General features: G+C 37.1%; 1 protein-coding gene across 1 annotated transcript in view; it reads left to right on the plus strand.

Annotated features, from left to right (window-relative positions):
* SV2C (synaptic vesicle glycoprotein 2C) overlaps window positions 1–17,484 on the plus strand; it is a 116,646-nt gene that overhangs the window by 44,410 nt on the left and 54,752 nt on the right. The window contains exon 3 of the mRNA XM_075136775.1: window positions 11,266–11,446. Within this exon, the coding sequence (XP_074992876.1) occupies window positions 11,266–11,446 (181 nt within the window). The remainder of the gene's footprint in view (window positions 1–11,265; window positions 11,447–17,484) is intronic.

Below are 17,484 nucleotides of genomic sequence, written 5' to 3' on the forward strand. Positions count from 1 at the left end.
ATGTAATTCTTTCCTTGAGATGGGTACATATATTCTCATTGTACACACCTGGTTCCCCTGTTTGAAGTACCAGTTTGGTATTGTTTCAAATGTATGGAATATCACTACTTTCATAGCTGATGCAGAATCAAAGTCACTATACTATACAAGTATAAATACTTAAATGAAGGAATCATCCCGAGTTACTGCTAGAATAGGTACATGAATATGACATATGTAAATTTTTTAAACTATTCATGCAAAAACTTGTTTAACAACAGCTATGGGGATAATTAACAGTTTATCCAGGACACTGTTATTTACTGACATTTATAATACAGTTTATTTTTTCATTTATTCTTACCCACTTTGTCAGCCCTATACCGAATGGGAAGGCTTGATAGGAGGGGATGATATAAATGTAATGTTTTGCAGTTTCATGTACTACAACAAACTAACAGGCCACAGGAGTCCGAGAGGAATTACTCGCAGATTTATTATGTGACTGGAACAGTGGGCGACTTAGCAAAGTTCTGTCCATATTTTTTTTTTGTTGAAGAATCTCGGATTTTACACCCAGGCCAACTCTACTTATTACTCAGACTTCTAGATGAGCAAGAGAATGAACTATTCTCTTCCCTACTAACTGTAAAATATTGTTCTCTGGCTCTCTTAAACCAATGACCCTTTTACCCAACATCTAGAAGTCTTTGTTCCAGCTAGTGGAAAAAAACCCAAGAGTTTTTGATGACATGTTACATACGTCAAGTTATTCCAGTTTTTCTTAATAAGTAAGCTTTTCTCGGGACAAACATGTCATGGACAAGTGTCTTCAAAGACTCACAAAAACCCATTTATCAGGCAGACAGATGTTTTTATCTGACTTTTTTGGGGGATTGTAGAAAGTTGGAGAGTAATGTAAAGTAGGAAAATTAAGAAAATGGTGTAAAGTGACACTGGCTTTAAATCCATAGTGTTAAAAAAGATCTACATTCTCAAGGATAGGCAAAGGGGGCCCATTTGCAAATTTTTTCATGTTACGTTAGCTGGACTGAAATTATTTGCTGTATACTGGTTAGCAGTGGAGAGCCTCATATGAAGTTGAGGGAGTATGGATGAACATAACCCATGTGATGTGTGATTCTCTATTGTACTGTGTATTGCTTTTGTCTGGCATTTGTCAGACCTGCTCATTTTCACAGAGCACAAATATTTTTCTAATCCGCTAGAATTCAGGGTGATTTTCAAGGTTGGTTCTGAAGTTGCCACTAGCAAGTCTTGTTAAACGGAGATCATGAACTGATAGATACAGCCATCTAAACAATTTTCCATTTAGACATTTTAACAGTGCCTTCTGGCACTATTGTAAATACGTAATTAAAAAGCCTGTTTAGCATCACCAGCACCTGCAGGTGTATTGGCACCACGCAGAGGATTATTCTGATCTGTTATTCTTCATTCTGACATTGGATTAGTTAATCTATTTCATTGACTCTAAATGGGAAAGCAGAAATAAGATGTGGGACCATTAGCAATGGAAGTTTCCTTTTTCATTCGTATGCTGTTGTGTGCTAGATGAGGTAGACCAGGTCTTTTGTCAGGCACTCTGAGGGATGTGTGAGTTTCAGACCTTTATTAATTTTGCTAACCTCTTCCTAATGAGGTTAGGCCTAATTCAATGTCTTTTTCTGAAACCAGTGGAAGGTCTTTGGTTTGGGGTGGGGTTTTTTTGTTGTTGTTGGTTTTTTAAATTTTTTTTTAACATCGTTTCTCTTGCCCCACCCTTTCACTTCTTTGGAACAAAGGTGGTAACAGCCACTCTATGGATAATGCAAAATAAAAAAAGTTATTTCCGCCCATTTACAAGGAAAGAAGTTTACACAGTAGTGGAATATAGTTACAGTAAGGGGAGTTAATGGCTGATTAAACACTGAAGAAATAATCAACTCTTAGCTTTAATATCGTACAGATACCTTCACTAGGAGCATAGTTTTATTAATTAGTTCTTAGTATCATATGCTTTGATCTGCTGAGTTGGATACATCTGTTATTAATGTAGGTGTATATACTTTGGGCTTTTTGTTTTAATTCAGCACACTAATTAAAAGTTAGTGATATTCATGGACTCTGCTCTGTTTTGAGTCAGAAGCAGGACTAGGCAAATAAGAAATTAACATTCAGGCAATAAAACATGTAGCCAAAATGAACAGTTTTGATATGAAATGAGATGATTAGCGTAGATGATTGCGTGGGCAATTTAAAGCTTTAGTGAAATACACTTTTTTGCTTTGAAAGTTAATTAATCCTAACACATTGCACAGTGCTATGCACTGTTCCATCATATGCAGCATTTATAATCATTCTCATTCCCAGCATTGCCATGGAAGGGCATTTCAAATTGCAAAGTCACAGCAATTTCTAGCATGCCAGGGTCAATTCAGAGATGGGCAAAAGAGGCATTGAATTTAGCATCTAAATCTGAGAGCAGAAAAATCCAGAGGAACCTCCACAGTTGCAGTGAAAGCAAACAGGAATTAGGGGTATTAGGACAGCTTAACTACGTGTATTTTATCTGAAGCTTGTCTGTTAGGGTATTCTCGCTAATGCCAGGGAGAACTGTTGGATCAAAGGAGAAGAGAGTGTGAAAATCATATGTTCAGTGATAACACCTAGGGAATCTGTCAACAGCTTCACATCATCACCTGGGATTATCTGAGTTTTTGTTAAAGTCTGTGCTCTATATAGTGCATATTAGTAACAACCATCTTGTAAAAATATTGTTTATGTGGAAAGAAAAATATCACGTATTGGCTGGTTCTTACAGCCCTGTGTTGCTAAATTTGAATGCTGATTGATTATTTCTGTTGTGAGTATCAAGGAAGCAGTGCTTTGGTCTTTTTCTTTATAATGCATTGTTGATTTAGCTAGCCAAGCAATGTGCTGCTGTTTGCTGCAATAATCACTACCAGTATTCAGTTTGTAAAGGATTCTAATGAAGAAAATGGAATAACTCTGATCAATTTTGTTTCTGAGAAATCTGTTATGGAATAAATAAAAATGATGTTAACATCTGGTAGTAGATGGCACTTTTTTAAAAGACTTACTTATTGATATGATAACGTTCTTAAAACAGAAGTGATGATGACAATGTACTGCAAAGGTTTACCATATTCTCTATTTTGCTGCCTTATCAGAAAATACAGCTATGAAGAAAATTGCCCATCCTAGCAAGTAATCTATTACCTGTCACAATCTCTGCAGTTACTGAGCTTCTTCTATGCATTTATTAATTTATCTAATTTGGATCTGAGGAAAAGCAGGAGCAGTTATTCCTTTTGTTAGTACAGTGTTTCAATTAAAACAATATCTGAGTACACGGGAAACTCATCTGTTAAGACAGAGTATTATTTCATTAGTAAAAAAACATATATCAGCACACTTCCTTGTGTAAATTTTAGATATATTATAAGGTGAACATCCCTAGAACTGTAAGAAGAGTTTAGCACACAGACTCTTAAAGCAAGAAAATATTTTATTTTTCAAAATTAACAGATAATGTAAAGGTCCAGAGCTAAATCACCTTGTTCTGCACTTAATCCATGAACCAGAATTAGTCTCATTGACCCAATGAGAGGAAACATGGAAGCAAAATGCCAATTTTTTTTTCCTGTTGGAATTAAATCGAGCCTATACCACAAACACTTCGGGTCATAAAACTCACACCTGAGATACAGGAAACAAATGAAAAGTAGACATATTAACTACATAAATTTAATACAAGCATGCCAGAGGAAACAAAAATATTAACTAATACCTCAATGAAATTTGTGTGAATGATTGTTGTGGAACCTTTGACTTCCATGTGGATGGTATTTCTGTTATAGCACTGGAAAAGCTTTGGTCAAACCTTTCCAGCTATGGATTTTCATGTCTGGAATTTCCTTCAGGGTGGACACACACTGGAGTAGATTCATGATGTGGAAATACATGCAAGTTGTTTTCCTGGAAAAAACTGTGGTGGTTTTTTTTTAATTTAATGGAGAGGACAGAACTGCTCTCACTTCTCCTTTCTTCCCAAGGAAAAAAATTGTCTTCCTGGCTCATCTTTGATCTTTGTAAGAGCACAGCTGGGTGATGAGTTTGGGTAACCATGCCATGAGACAATTTTCACTTCAGTCTCAATGTTAAATCAAGACAAATATATTGTAGGTCTAAATTGGTCTAAAATTTTGCTGACCAATTTTGTATTGTCAAATTTTGTCTTGCATTAGATGCTTTCTGCTTTCTGAGCATTCCATATGTCCTATTCACTTAGTTTCAGTTGTCTTCCAACTATCTTGGAGGTTCAATAGTGGGCTTCTACATCTACTTCACTTTTTCAGTTTGGTTGTCTGGAAAATTTGGACTTGATCCTTTTAAAAGGGAAAAAATTATGGAAAAAATTGTGGTGTTTTTTTTTTAATTTCCATTTAATATTTTGGACTTTTTCTAGGCTTTATCTTTGTTTTGTATTTGTGAGACTTCTCTTTAGAAGTACAGTACTTGCCTACCTCATGACAGTTTTCCTTTGGTTAAATCAATCATCAAATTATGCCTGTCATACTATTACAAACCTGTATTGTTTGAGTTGCTTGTGTTGCTGATGATGTTTTTTCCCTTATTATCTTAAAGGTCGTAAATCAGTTTACACGTAGAACTCTTGAGTTACTTGCTCTTTCATTTTCCTATCTATGCTGGTCAACTGAGTGTGATCTTGCTTTTGCTCAGCTTTGCTTTTCGTTCCATTTTCCTGGCTTTCATGGTTGAGTTCTTCTATCTAATATTGCAGTTCATCAGTATTGTCTGAGAACAGGATCATTTTGTCTGAGAACCAGATACAGTTCACTTGATTTCTATTTATGTGGAGTTTCTGGATTGGTATCAGATTGAATGTCATCAGATATTTTGTAGGTATATTTGAAAGTGGTATAAGAAGGTGCTTGTTTTCTTTTTTTCTCTTGATAGAGCAAAAGGACTATTTATTGTATTGTTTTTATTTGATTTATTTGTGCTAGGAATTATATGCTGTGTATTTTTGTAGCCTTTACATCAGAGCATTTCCCTGAGTTGTTTTCCTGTGTAAATAGTAGAGAAACGGACTTTTAGAAATTAATAAACATTTTTTAAAACTTGTTTTCGATTGAAACAATGTTTTTTAGTTTTCTTCCTTTCACGAAAACATTAACATTTCTGTATTGCTCAGCATGTTTCAGAAGAGGAGACGAGGTTGTCTTTTTTTTCACTGATCTCGCTGGGATTCATTCATTCATTGCAATGAGTGTGAATTTATATCTTTCTTTAGTTATTATGGAGATAAAGTTGTCCTTTTTTAGTGACTGTGAAAAATATCCAGAATGTCTACTAAGCTAAAAAAATATACAAAAGCTAAATGGTCTGCCATCCGAAGACTTGTCACTTTGGAATTATTAGTATTAGAGAACTAAGGATGCAGGTTACTCAGCTGCAAGTCACACTCGAAAGTCCAAGAATCACTGCAGTGTGATAGATACTGTACTAACATTTATATTGAGACTGACTACTCAGCATTCATTTTAAAATAGCCTTATACCTTTACTGTATTTAAACAGATAACCCTATTACCATGATTGCTAAAAATACTTCTAATAACGTAATAGTAAGTAAAACTTGACTGTTTGTAAATATATATATCAAGCAGAAGAGCAAAAATCTTCAAAACAAATGTGTAATTAAGCATTTGCACTATAGAGTATGAAATTGCAGATTGAAGCCTGTCCGCAGCTGTCCTGGAAAGGAATGCAGGAGGAGTGGATTAGTCTGAAGAGTAGTAATAGAAAAAGAGCTTGATATGCTGTGGCATTTGGGGATTTGCATATATTGCATATTATTAGGTAAGAGCAATCATTTAACATCTGAAGTTAAAACACAAAATGATTGCTGTGGAAAACAGCTAGCATTTACATAAAGGAAATCCATGGCTTGAGAAGTCTTGCACTTGCAAATACTCATGCAATCTTTTAATTTTAGTTAATATGGTGACTGGCTCACACGTTTTTTGGAAAACAGTACCCATCAACTTTTTCAGATGGCTGAACAATTAATGTTTTACTCCTTTAACCACTTACATCTACACCTTAAAAACTTCCCATTCCATAAATATAGAGTTTGTTGTTCCACCACTTCAAGCGCTGTTTAAAGAAAAGAAGAATAGTTGTTACAGAGGAATATTAGTTTGCGGCAGTTCTTTGTGTAAGAATGTTGGAGTGTTAGTACCTCTGAGGAGGTGAATGGCATAATATAGCAAATAAGAACTGAAGACCCAATATTCTGACTACACAGATGGTTTTAGACATCCAAAGACAGTGGCTTTAGAAAATGGAATTCTTCCACCAATTTTGGATTTATTACAGTTTTCTTATATTTATCATCTTAACGGAAAAGTGTTTGCTTTAATTACCTCCCATTATAAATAGTTAATTAGACGTTATGTTTGACTGAAGTTAGTTGCAGCATGGGCTGCGATTGTTTTCCAAGTCTTTTCTGATCGAAGAAACTAATCACAGATTATAATTAAGTATAGTTCTGAAAGATTATAATCTTTAAACTCTGAATATGCTGTTTATCAGAGTTAAAATAAAGATAAATTTGGATATTCTTACTCATTAGGCTACTTACAGGCATTGGAGTTCTTCACTATGAATTGTTATATTCTCAACAATAGCTATACGGGAAGATCCTACTGCAAGTGAATAGAACACTGATTGAAGTACAGTATAACTCTTATGAAAGGAGTTTTTCTTCTCCTGGAGCTCTCTTAGGACCACATCTATAATCTCATTTTCCAAAATACAAATAATATTTTAATCTTTTTTTTTAGAGTCTTTTTTTTTAATGAGAGTACTTTTCCCAGTTGTATGAAATGCATTCCTCACTCAGACAAATGACCTGAACAACACAACAGGAAAAAAACAAATTCAGGCTAGTTTTATATCATCTTTATAATAGGTGTGTTAAAGCAAAAGACGACCATCAGTGAGTCCCACAGCCTGAGTCTTCCTGTTTCAAGGAAGTTTGACTCTACTTTCATTGCTTTATTTTCTGGTGGTGAAGTTGTATGCTTACAGACTGATTTCTCAGAAGGGTTTGACTATCATTCAGATACCAGGCTATGAATTGCAACAGACAGTGGCAAGTAATGAAGTTATGACAGCACAAGGAGTAAAATACTGTTTAACTGAACCTCAGTGACTGATCATGCATGTGTTCTTATCCCATTGCTTAAATTGCCCATAACTAGCATTTGGATACCGAGGGAGTTGTTGGTCAGCTGCTTTGTAAGGTTAAGCTGTTGCTAGCAACCTGAAAGATGCTGTGTGCACATTCATTTAAAAAATATCTAGCCACCTGGTAACCAAAGTGTGTGCATGGTGTAAACCAATTCCAGACTCGGGTCCCCTCATCTGAAGAGCATGCAAATGTGTATTTTGCACATATGTACAATGAGGAAAATCATTGAAGTATGTAGAATTTCTGCTGTGGAAAGAAAGTACAGGTTGTTAAAACTTGATAGAAGACAATATTCATTTTAGCATGGTGTGAGTTTCTTTTCAGCTGCCAGTTGCCTCTTCTCAGTGCCTTTCCATCAAATGACAGAGTTTGAGATTACACATTATTTTGTGGGGAAAATCGATGACTTGTGTTACAGATATCATTAGTAGTCTTTGTATTTTAAAATAAAGATTGATTTTTAAAAATGTGTTCCTAGGATCATGCTGGATGTCAAATCAGTGTGTGCCTTGTGCCAAATAAGCTAACTTCTTTAGAGGCACAAGTGTGCTGTAGCAAAAAGAAAAAGAAAACCAGCTAGTTTTGTGATGAGTAGTAGCTGCTCAAAAAGGGAGTACAACCCTCAGAATGACATGCTAGATTAAAATCTGTATACATATATGTACACCCATACAGTTATTGTTTTGATGACCAGTGTTTAAAGATAATGAGAAAAGGGAGCAAGGTCTGACCAACAACAGGGTATTTAATTTTTATGTAAAATGTAATATGTGATTTATGAAAGATGTACAAAAAAATTATAGTGTTTTCCCCATGAGATTTATGTTCTGACCAGTGGCATGACATAGAGCTACAAAGTTTGGAAAGGAAGGGATGATGAAGGGTAAAATGATAATCTGATGTCATTGGTTACTTGCATCTGTTTGTTAAGTGGTTTTCAGCTATTTTAACTGTTCATAGTTAAGAGTTCCCCTTTGTCACTTTCATGGCTTATTGTGAATGTTGCTGCAGGGGCGAAAGGTCTTAAAGAATGATTTGAAAGTTGAAAGGAACAGGACTTCCTTTATGGGCTGCAGGCAGGGTTATGTTCTGTGTAAAGAGAGACAGAAAATATGAAAAAGAAGACAGACAGGAAAATACACTGAAACAGGTAGTATTGGTAGCTGCAGTAGGTTCAGGATGGAAGGAATAGAGATCTTTGGTGGGCGTGAGGGATTGTGGAGGGTCTGCAAGGCACTTAGGAAAAAATTCGAAGTTAATATAATGGGAAAGAATAAGCTAATGGTGCAGCTCAGAGAGCAGCTTATTTATAGCAGTTTATTGATAGGAGGAGAATATTATTTTTAGCAGCATTTTTTGAATGCTTTTCAGAAGAATTACATGGGTATAAGAGAGGCCAAAGCACAGTACAATGACCAAAGGACTTGTCATGAAAAAGAAAGGTTAATGTTTTTAAACTTTTTTCATTCATCATTCACAATGTTTTGATATTTCTGGGCATCACAAGGAGAGTAGTTACTTGTAAAATTAAGATTATTTGCATAAAATATTTAAAAGTTATCTCTATAAAGAAATACAAAACTATTCGATTGGCCTTCTCTGAGTATTTCTAATATTAGAGTGTTGACTGGGAAAGCCCAACAATGTTTACGTATGAAAGAATGTAAGGAATTTCATTTTAACAGTAAAAATTAACAATTTTATTTGCCTTTTTGAAATCAGTCCACTGGCAATGCAGCTATTGAACTATTTTTGCTAAGTTCTTTCAACCAATATTGACAAGCAAGCACCAGCTCTGCTGGATAGAGTTTCCAAACTGCTTGTGAGCACTGGTCTACCTGCAGCATGGTACAGTAACCTTGCCCACAGGAGAGATCTTAAAGCAGTTGAGCGAATATGCTAAGCCACTTGCGAAGCTTTGTCTCTTTAGGACCAGAAAATGTATGAGCTGTGTGTGCATTCTCAGGAAAATCTCAATTATTGGAATAAAAATTTCTGATCAGAATGAAGGAGCTATCTGATAAAGGTCTGTTGCTAAACACCTCTAAATCAAAAAGAATATTGTAATGTCTGTGTCCTTCCTGGGCTAAGACGAAAGAGAACAAAGATACCTTAGGAATTCTGTGAATTCTGGATTTACCTACATTCTCATCAATATCCTTTGATGAAAGACTAAGATCCCAGTAATAGCTAGAAAATGTCCATTGACAAAAGTTGTCTTGAGAGGACATTTAACTTGTTCTTAAGGAACTTTTTGGTCTTGCTTAGGTAAAGAGATAGTTAATGCTTCTGTGATGAGCAGCAACGGATCTGTCATCCTGTCCTGAGGGACTCATGGAGAAGACAGTCAGTCTAGAAATATCCTGTTCTTATTTTATGTTGGCTAAAAAGGCAGCTTCAGGAAAGACTGATTCGCTAGTATTAGTGACAGTCAATGGCAAAGGGCATTGATAAAAACAGCATACTCAACCTAACCAAAATATAAATATCTTGCTAATCATTTAACACAATGTGTGTTCTATCAAATGTTTTAAAATGATGTCTCATAAGGAAGCAGCAGTTGAAACTACTTGTACAAAACAGGAGGGGGAACACGGACATTTTGGAGTGCATGAGACCCTGCAGATGTCAGCACTTCAGATGTTAACATCTGGAATTCCAAGCATGGAAATACTGATGAATGATCTCTACATTAATATGCAGTTAACCAAGCCCAGGCATTTAAGTATTTCTTTCCGTTTTCTTTCCTTCCAACTGCCTTCTGCAAGACAGAGGGGATTCTTTGGGAGGCCAGAATTTTACACAACAGCAATTAAAGCCCAGCAGAGTTGCTGGGGAATTTGTCTGTTCTTGTTCTTGTTCTTGATCGAAAAGAGACACAGGACAAGGATTGCTAGTATTTTAGCTGCTTCCAGCTACTTTATATTTAATTCCTGCTCTGTAGTAGACGTATAAGATAGTAGCAACTGCTAGGTAGATAAAACCCAATCTGGGAAGTTCAATAAGAAAGTAGGTGGAAAAAGAATAATACGTGTGTCAAACAAAATACAAATCTGGTTGGTTCTGTCCAAAGCTTTGGGCAAAGGGAACTACTTTTTCTTCTGACAGTCTGCTCAATGTGTTGTGCATCTTTGCCAAATGTCCCACAGAAGGTTTGTCCCTGGAATGGAAATAATGTACAATATGCTAAGATGTGAATGGTCAGAGTGTTAAATATTTAATATACCTTTCTGGGGAAAGTACTTCACGTTGAAAACATCATTAATGTTAAAAAAAAATCACTCCAAAATAATTTTTCCCTATCTCTTTCTAATGTATGTAGCTAAATAGTAATGTATCTGTTCAAAATTTTTTTTTTTTTGGGGGGGGGGGGCAATCAAAACATTCCAGTGCTCTTCTGTATACAGGACAGTGCCTTTTTAAATAAAGCAGTACACTGAAGTAGGAGGGAGAAAAAAAACAATCAAGCTGAACATCTTTAATTCTATAGATCTCAAATGGAAAGTGTCTGTTTCATAAGCAGCTTCCTTTAGACTTAACATTTCTTACTACCAGTGGTTAATCCCCTACAGAACTGCTTTTATTCTAGAAATGTTCAGACAATTTGTTTCTGTAGGGGAAGTTACATTTTTTGCAGTATTTAACATGAATGCAGTTTATTACTGAGGAAATAGAGGCATTCTTTCTCCCATTCAGTCTTATTTGCCTGTATTTTAATTGTTTTAGCTAGAGGCACCTTGTTTAATAATTATGTTAAGCTTCAGTATGTCTGGTAACAGATGACAAAGACACAATAGGAAATCTGTTCTCCCTAGATACATTGGCAAAGCTATGCATATAATTTCTATTCACTGAGAAAGGATAAATTAATCTCTATACTGTTTGTTTTGTAAATATAGAAGATCAACTACTTTTGGTGTGGTCAATTGTGGTCAGTTATGTAGCTCACAAAACAACATCTTTTTTTTTTGTGTATTGCAGGTAGCATAGTGTACCTTGGGATGATGGTGGGGGCATTCTTCTGGGGAGGCTTGGCAGACAAGGTGGGAAGGAGACAGTCACTCCTGATATGCATGTCTGTCAATGGATTCTTTGCCTTCCTTTCATCATTTGTCCAGGGCTATGGCTTCTTCCTCTTCTGTCGCTTGTTTTCTGGATTTGGGTAAGCTCCTCTGGTTTTGTTCATTTCCACAATTCTGTGTGATGATAAAACTTTCCTATTTGCAAAAACACATTATTTAATGTAGAAATACAGTCTGTGTCAGGGGCGGGAGAATTAAACAAGGCAGCTATTACACTCCTAAATAACAACCTGAAGGGGAAGAATAATGATTTTAGGGGAAAGACACAGACTGCAAATTGTGAGATTGGGTCCTGTTCTTATTTTGCAACAGACTGTTTTGTGAACTTGATCAACTTGTTTAACTCTTTTATGCCTCTATTGCTTGTTCAGTCAGCAAAAAAATACCCTCCTCACAGGTGTACTGTAACATTTCAGTAATGTTTGTAAAGTTTCTCATGTCTTTCTGTGCATAATATTGTTTATAATATCACTGCAGTCAAGACTGTCAAATTTAAAATGGGGCCCTAGAGTGTGCCAAATGTTATTGCTGTCTCCAGAAGAATGGTGTTTGTGGCCCTGTGTTTGCTTTACTTTTCTTTCCATTTAAATAACTTCTCAGTTGTTGGAAAAGTTTAAGATAGTATGGTGTTTGATTAAGTTTATAATTTTAAACTTACATGAGCAGAGATTGAGATATACAAGTAAATTACTATGAGAAAGCTCTACCTTTACTGCACCCTTGGATAATCAAGAGTTCTGTTCTGCAGAGTGGTTGGTTTAGCACTTCTGATAATTGTTTAATTCAGATTAAAACTCCCAATTACAATTCCATTTTAGGCCACTATCAATCTTTAGGATGCTGAACAGGCAGGAGCAAGTGAGAGAACAGTATGCTGTGTCATAAAGCCATGTACATGAAGTCCACTGTTTGTGTGGTTTGTTGGCTTTGGTTTATGTAGCCTTCACTTGTGTGATGTTTGCAGTTTTAGAAACCCCAGAACTGGTCTGAAGTAGGGTAGGGCTAGACACCCATACCAAAAAGAAACTGCCTTAGCACTGAGTACTATTAAACTGATTTAGGAAGGGGGATGGAAGGACAAGGGGAGAGAGGAAGGAGATGTGATGAGTCCTCTTGCTAGAGGAATCTCCTTAGTCTGTCACCAAAATGTCAGATATGACTCTAAAAGAGATCAAGAGGAAAAGGCAACTGTTCTAATTCTTTAAAAAAACTTAGAAAAACAAAACAAAAAAATTCCATCCAGCTTCTTTACATGTTTTTCATATCATAGGTCATTATTAGTTCCAGGTGCTATGTTTTGTCTCTCCATAGAGAAACATAAGTCATATTGCATGACACTTTCACTCTTCCATGATCCTGTCAAAGTTCAGAAGCTTGTTGTATTCCCACTTAGCCTGCCCAATTCATGAGGGCAGTACTGAACCCTTGTGCCACAAAGGTTTTTCTTTTGGCAGACATGTTTGTGACACTGTTGGCTTTCACCCAGATTGTCCCTCTTGGGGCATGCGGCAAAATATGTATTTGTCATGCCTCATGCCAAACTTGCCTGCAGGGTCTCCTCCTCACCAGTAGCAGTAGCTTTTCCAGTAACGTACAGTGCCTGGAGCTTTACTTGTGATAGATGAATGTCCTGGATTGAGAAGCATGTTCCATTGTGTACCCAGCTTATAATTAATGGTTTTTGAAGGAGCAGACCCTTCATATCTGTATCTTATACCTCTGTGTGGGTCCCCACTGTGTCCTCCTACCTCATCTTTGAGAGCTGCATGAATAGATGATAGATAATTTGCCACCATGTACTACTATTTTAAACCCCCCCCAAAAAAACCAACCAACCAACCAACCACAACAACAACAAAACCAAGGCAGCATGAGCTGCAGAGTCATTACTCACAGCAATTACTGCAGAGAAAGATTCATGACTGGCTCACATTTGCTGTTTTCTTCAAAGACCGGATTTTTCCCCAGAATAACCTCTTTCAGCTGCTATCAGAGTTGTATTGTAAAAGCCACGAGACTTCTAGAACTGAATCTGTGCTTCATACTCTCAAGATGAGGGGAAGCTCTTCCTTCTTCTGTTCTCACTGTTTGCCTGTGGTGATGCAGTTTTCCCACCAGACTTTACATGTTTGGAGCCCTTCTTTTGCATCTGCTCACTCACTCTCAGAGAAGGATTACTTTTCACTTAAGAGCGATATTCAAGATGGTATTTGTGTCACATCTGCCTTTCCTCTTTTTTTTGATCCCGTTTTGGGTATGATCTTATGTTGAGAGCAGCTGTAACAGCAACAGACACATCATATGCCAAGCACCAGGAAAGAAGGGGGAGGCTAGACTGTTTCAGCTGCAGAGGCAGGAAAATAAAATCTTCTCAATTTAAACAGCTGGGCACAAATATACCCGCTATTAGAGCATACATCTTACAGGTCTCTGTTTCCAGATACTTTGCATCAGCTGCTGTGCAAGAAGGCATATTCTTTTTTGTATTGCTTACTGAGGAACTCCCAGATATTTGCACCAGCTTTGAAGCCGTATCTTCTTGCAGTATGACAGGAAATTTACTTAAAGGGTTTGAATCAAATCTTAAACATTTATTGCATTCTTTACTACATACCATGTCTTGCTTGAATGAAAAAGAAGTTGTGTCAGTTGAATGGGAATAGAAATTCAACTTAATTTGCCTTTATAACCTCTCCTCATCTTAGAGGTCCTGTCTTTGGACAGCAGATGTAAGTTCCCCTTTCTTACTGATATATACTGAATATCTATCTCTGTTACCAACTGAGGAGGCTTTGTTCCAGTAATTTTGTGTGCATCAAAGAGCCCAAATGTGAAATAGGAGTAATATTAAGCAAAGAACTGAATAGTATGTTTTAAAGGCAAAATAGTACCATTATTCAGATTGGAGAAGAGCTTTCTCAAGGGGTAGGGAGTTATCTGGACAATTTCATATAATTAAAAGTCAATAAAATATTAAGAAGTATTCAAAAGATATAAAATCATTTAGGTGTATAGAGTTTAAACTGTTCTGTTATCTTCCAGATAATATAAAAACAGATTCAGAAGCATGAAAAATAAAACCAGTATCTGATAGAAGATTTTATTTATAAAAAATAGTATAAAATCAATTCTTCTCAGATTCTCTTGCAGTCAAAATGCGTTTATACAAGTAAACTGCTCAAGGAAAAAAAATCCCTTCTCATCATTTTTTTTTGCATCTGAAAAACCTAAAATTAGTAAAAATTTTGCATGCGAAAAAGTGATTTGGAATACAAAACAGTATAAATAATATTAAGATATTGCTGCGTAAAGAGCATTGAGGAATATGAAAATCTGAATGGTGAACTTAACTTAGTGAAAAGAATAAAGAAATGTTGGACAGTCTGCAAAATCATTTCCTCTTACAGAAAATATCATAACTGTGATTCTTCCATTGATTAATCCAAAATCAAAACTCAAAAGGAAATTGAATCCAAAAGCCTGATAAAGGTCTAGGGGCTTTAGACAGGGCTTCCTATCAAGTAAAAAGACCTAGATAAGAAACTGTAAGCTGTATTCATCATTAGCCATTGGGGGAATGTGCAAAGATTTATCATCAAAAAGCACCTTGTTACATCTGTCTTTGAAATTGTCAAAGGAAGGTGTCTCTCATACCAGAACATAACTCATAACATCGCTGCTAACTTGAATGGAACTGGAGTTGTTGCCTATTCAACACTGCCATTGTGAAGTATTATTCTCAGCTAGAGAATTTTATCTAACTTCTACTACAAAAACAATGTATTTATTTAATTTAAGCTATTACTTTACTATTTTTTATACTTTTAGAAACTGCAGTTTTTCTAAGCACAACAACTCAATTTAGAATAAAGTGCTTAAAATGCACTATATATTTGTATTATCCTAGCAAATTTCATTTTGTTTGTTTTGAAATAACCAAAGATGATACACGTTGGGAAAATGTATCATGCTTATCCAGCCCAAATGTTAATTCTAAAAGTAATAGAAATTTTCATGCAGTAGGAAGCTAGCTGAAATAAACATCCTGAGATGAACTACAGTTTAGAAATTCTTCAGACAACCTCATATGTTTGCTCCCATATGAAACAGATTGTTTTTCATAAGCAAAATAAAAAATGCTAAATAAATGTGTCCTATTTTACAAACCAGACATTATGTCCAGACTACAGAGATTTCTCTTAATTTGCCAAAACTGCCAGTTTGGCCAAATTTCTTCTCCAAACACACAGAAATATTGCCCCTTGTAAATAAGAGTCTTTCTCAAGATGTACTATCATATAGGGTTTTTTTTCCAGAATACTTTAGGCTATACTTCCTTAAATGTGAGACGCACCTTCAGACAGTTTTCTTAACACTTCCTCAGAAAATATCTCTAAAGCTACCTGCAGTACTCCTTCCACATTACTGGAATCTACCAAAGAATGCAGGTGTCAATGTAGTAGCACTAAACTCATCATTTAGATCTTTTCTCAAATTCTTCACACTCTTGTGAGGAATCAACAGTTAGCAAAAATCCAAAACTGTGGATGAAATTTCTTGTAACTAGCAGTTTTGAGGTGATTGCCTGTGCAAATCCACCCACACTAACTTTAACCACCACTTTTGTACATTATGTGTAGTGTTGTATATTCCCCTTCTCTTAATGGCCAAGACAGGAAGGACATATAAGCAGTCCATATGCATAACAACTGTAAAAATGTTCCAGCAGAGATATGGACCATGTGGACACAGCACAAGATTGTTGCCCTACACAAGCAGTTGCCTTTAGGAACTTCAGATCTAGACCAACAGGCTGCTTTTATCATAGAATCATAAAATCATAGAATAGTTTGGGTTGGAAGGGACCTTTAAAGGTCATCTTGTTCAACCCCCCCTGCCTCGGGCAGCGACATTTTCAACTAGATCAGGTTGCTCAGAGCCCCGTCCAATCTGACCTTGAATGTTTCCATTCAAGGAAATGGGGCATCTACCACCTCTCTGGGCAACCTGTTCCAACGTTTCACCATGCTCATTGTAAAATATTTCTTCCTTATATCTAGTCTAAATCTACCCTCCTTTAGTTTAAAACCATTCCCCCTTGTCCTGGCGCCACAGGCCCTGCTAAAAAGTCTGTCCACATCTTTCTTATAAGCCCCCTTTAAGTACTGGAAGGCTGCAATAAGGTCTCCCCGGGGCCTTCTCTTCTCTTCTAAACAACCCCAACTCTCTCAGCCTTTCCTCATAGGAGAGGTGTTCCACCCCCCTGATCATTTTTGTGGCCCTCCGCTGGACCTGCTCCAACAGGTCCATGTCTTTCCTGGGCTGAGAGCTCCAGAGCTGGACGCAGTACTCCAGGTGGGGTCTCACCAGAGCAGAGTAGAGGGGCAGAATCACCTCCCTCGACCTGCTGGCCACGCTTCTTTTGATGTAGGCCAGGATACGGTTGGCCTTCTGGGCTGCGAGTGCACATTGCTGGCTTATGTTCAGCTTTTCCTCCACCAGTAGCCCCAAGTCTTTCTCGGCAGGGCTGCTCTCAATCCCTTCATCCCCCAGCCTGTATTGACACCAGTTGCCCCAGCCCAGCTGCTGGACCTTGCCCTTGGCCTTGTTGAACCTCATGAGGTTCACACAGGCCCACTTCTCGAGCTTGTCCAGGTCCCTCTGGATGGTATCCCGTCCCTCAGGTGTGTCAACCGCACCACTCAGTTTGGTGTCATCTGCAAACTTGCTGAGGGTGCACTCGATCCCACTGTCTATGTCATTGATGAAGATATTAAACAGTACTGGTCCCAATACGGACCCCTGTGGGACACCACTCGACACCAATCTCGCTCCGGACATTGAGCCGTTGACCACTACTCTCTGGATATGTCCATCCAATCCAATTCCTCACCCACTGGACAGTCCACCTATCAAGTCTGTCTCTCTCCAACTTAGGGAGAAGGACGTTAGTAGGGGACCGTGTCAAAGGCCTTGCAGAGGTCCAGATAGATGACATCTGTAGCCCTTCCCGTGTCCACTGATGTAGTCACTCCATCATAGAAGGCCACTAGGTTGATTAGGCAGGACTTGCCCTTGGTGAAGACTTGCTGGTTGTCTCGAATCACCTCCCTGTCTT

The sequence above is a fragment of the Calonectris borealis genome, chromosome Z, assembly GCF_964195595.1.
Source record: "Calonectris borealis chromosome Z, bCalBor7.hap1.2, whole genome shotgun sequence".
NCBI lineage: Eukaryota > Metazoa > Chordata > Aves > Procellariiformes > Procellariidae > Calonectris > Calonectris borealis.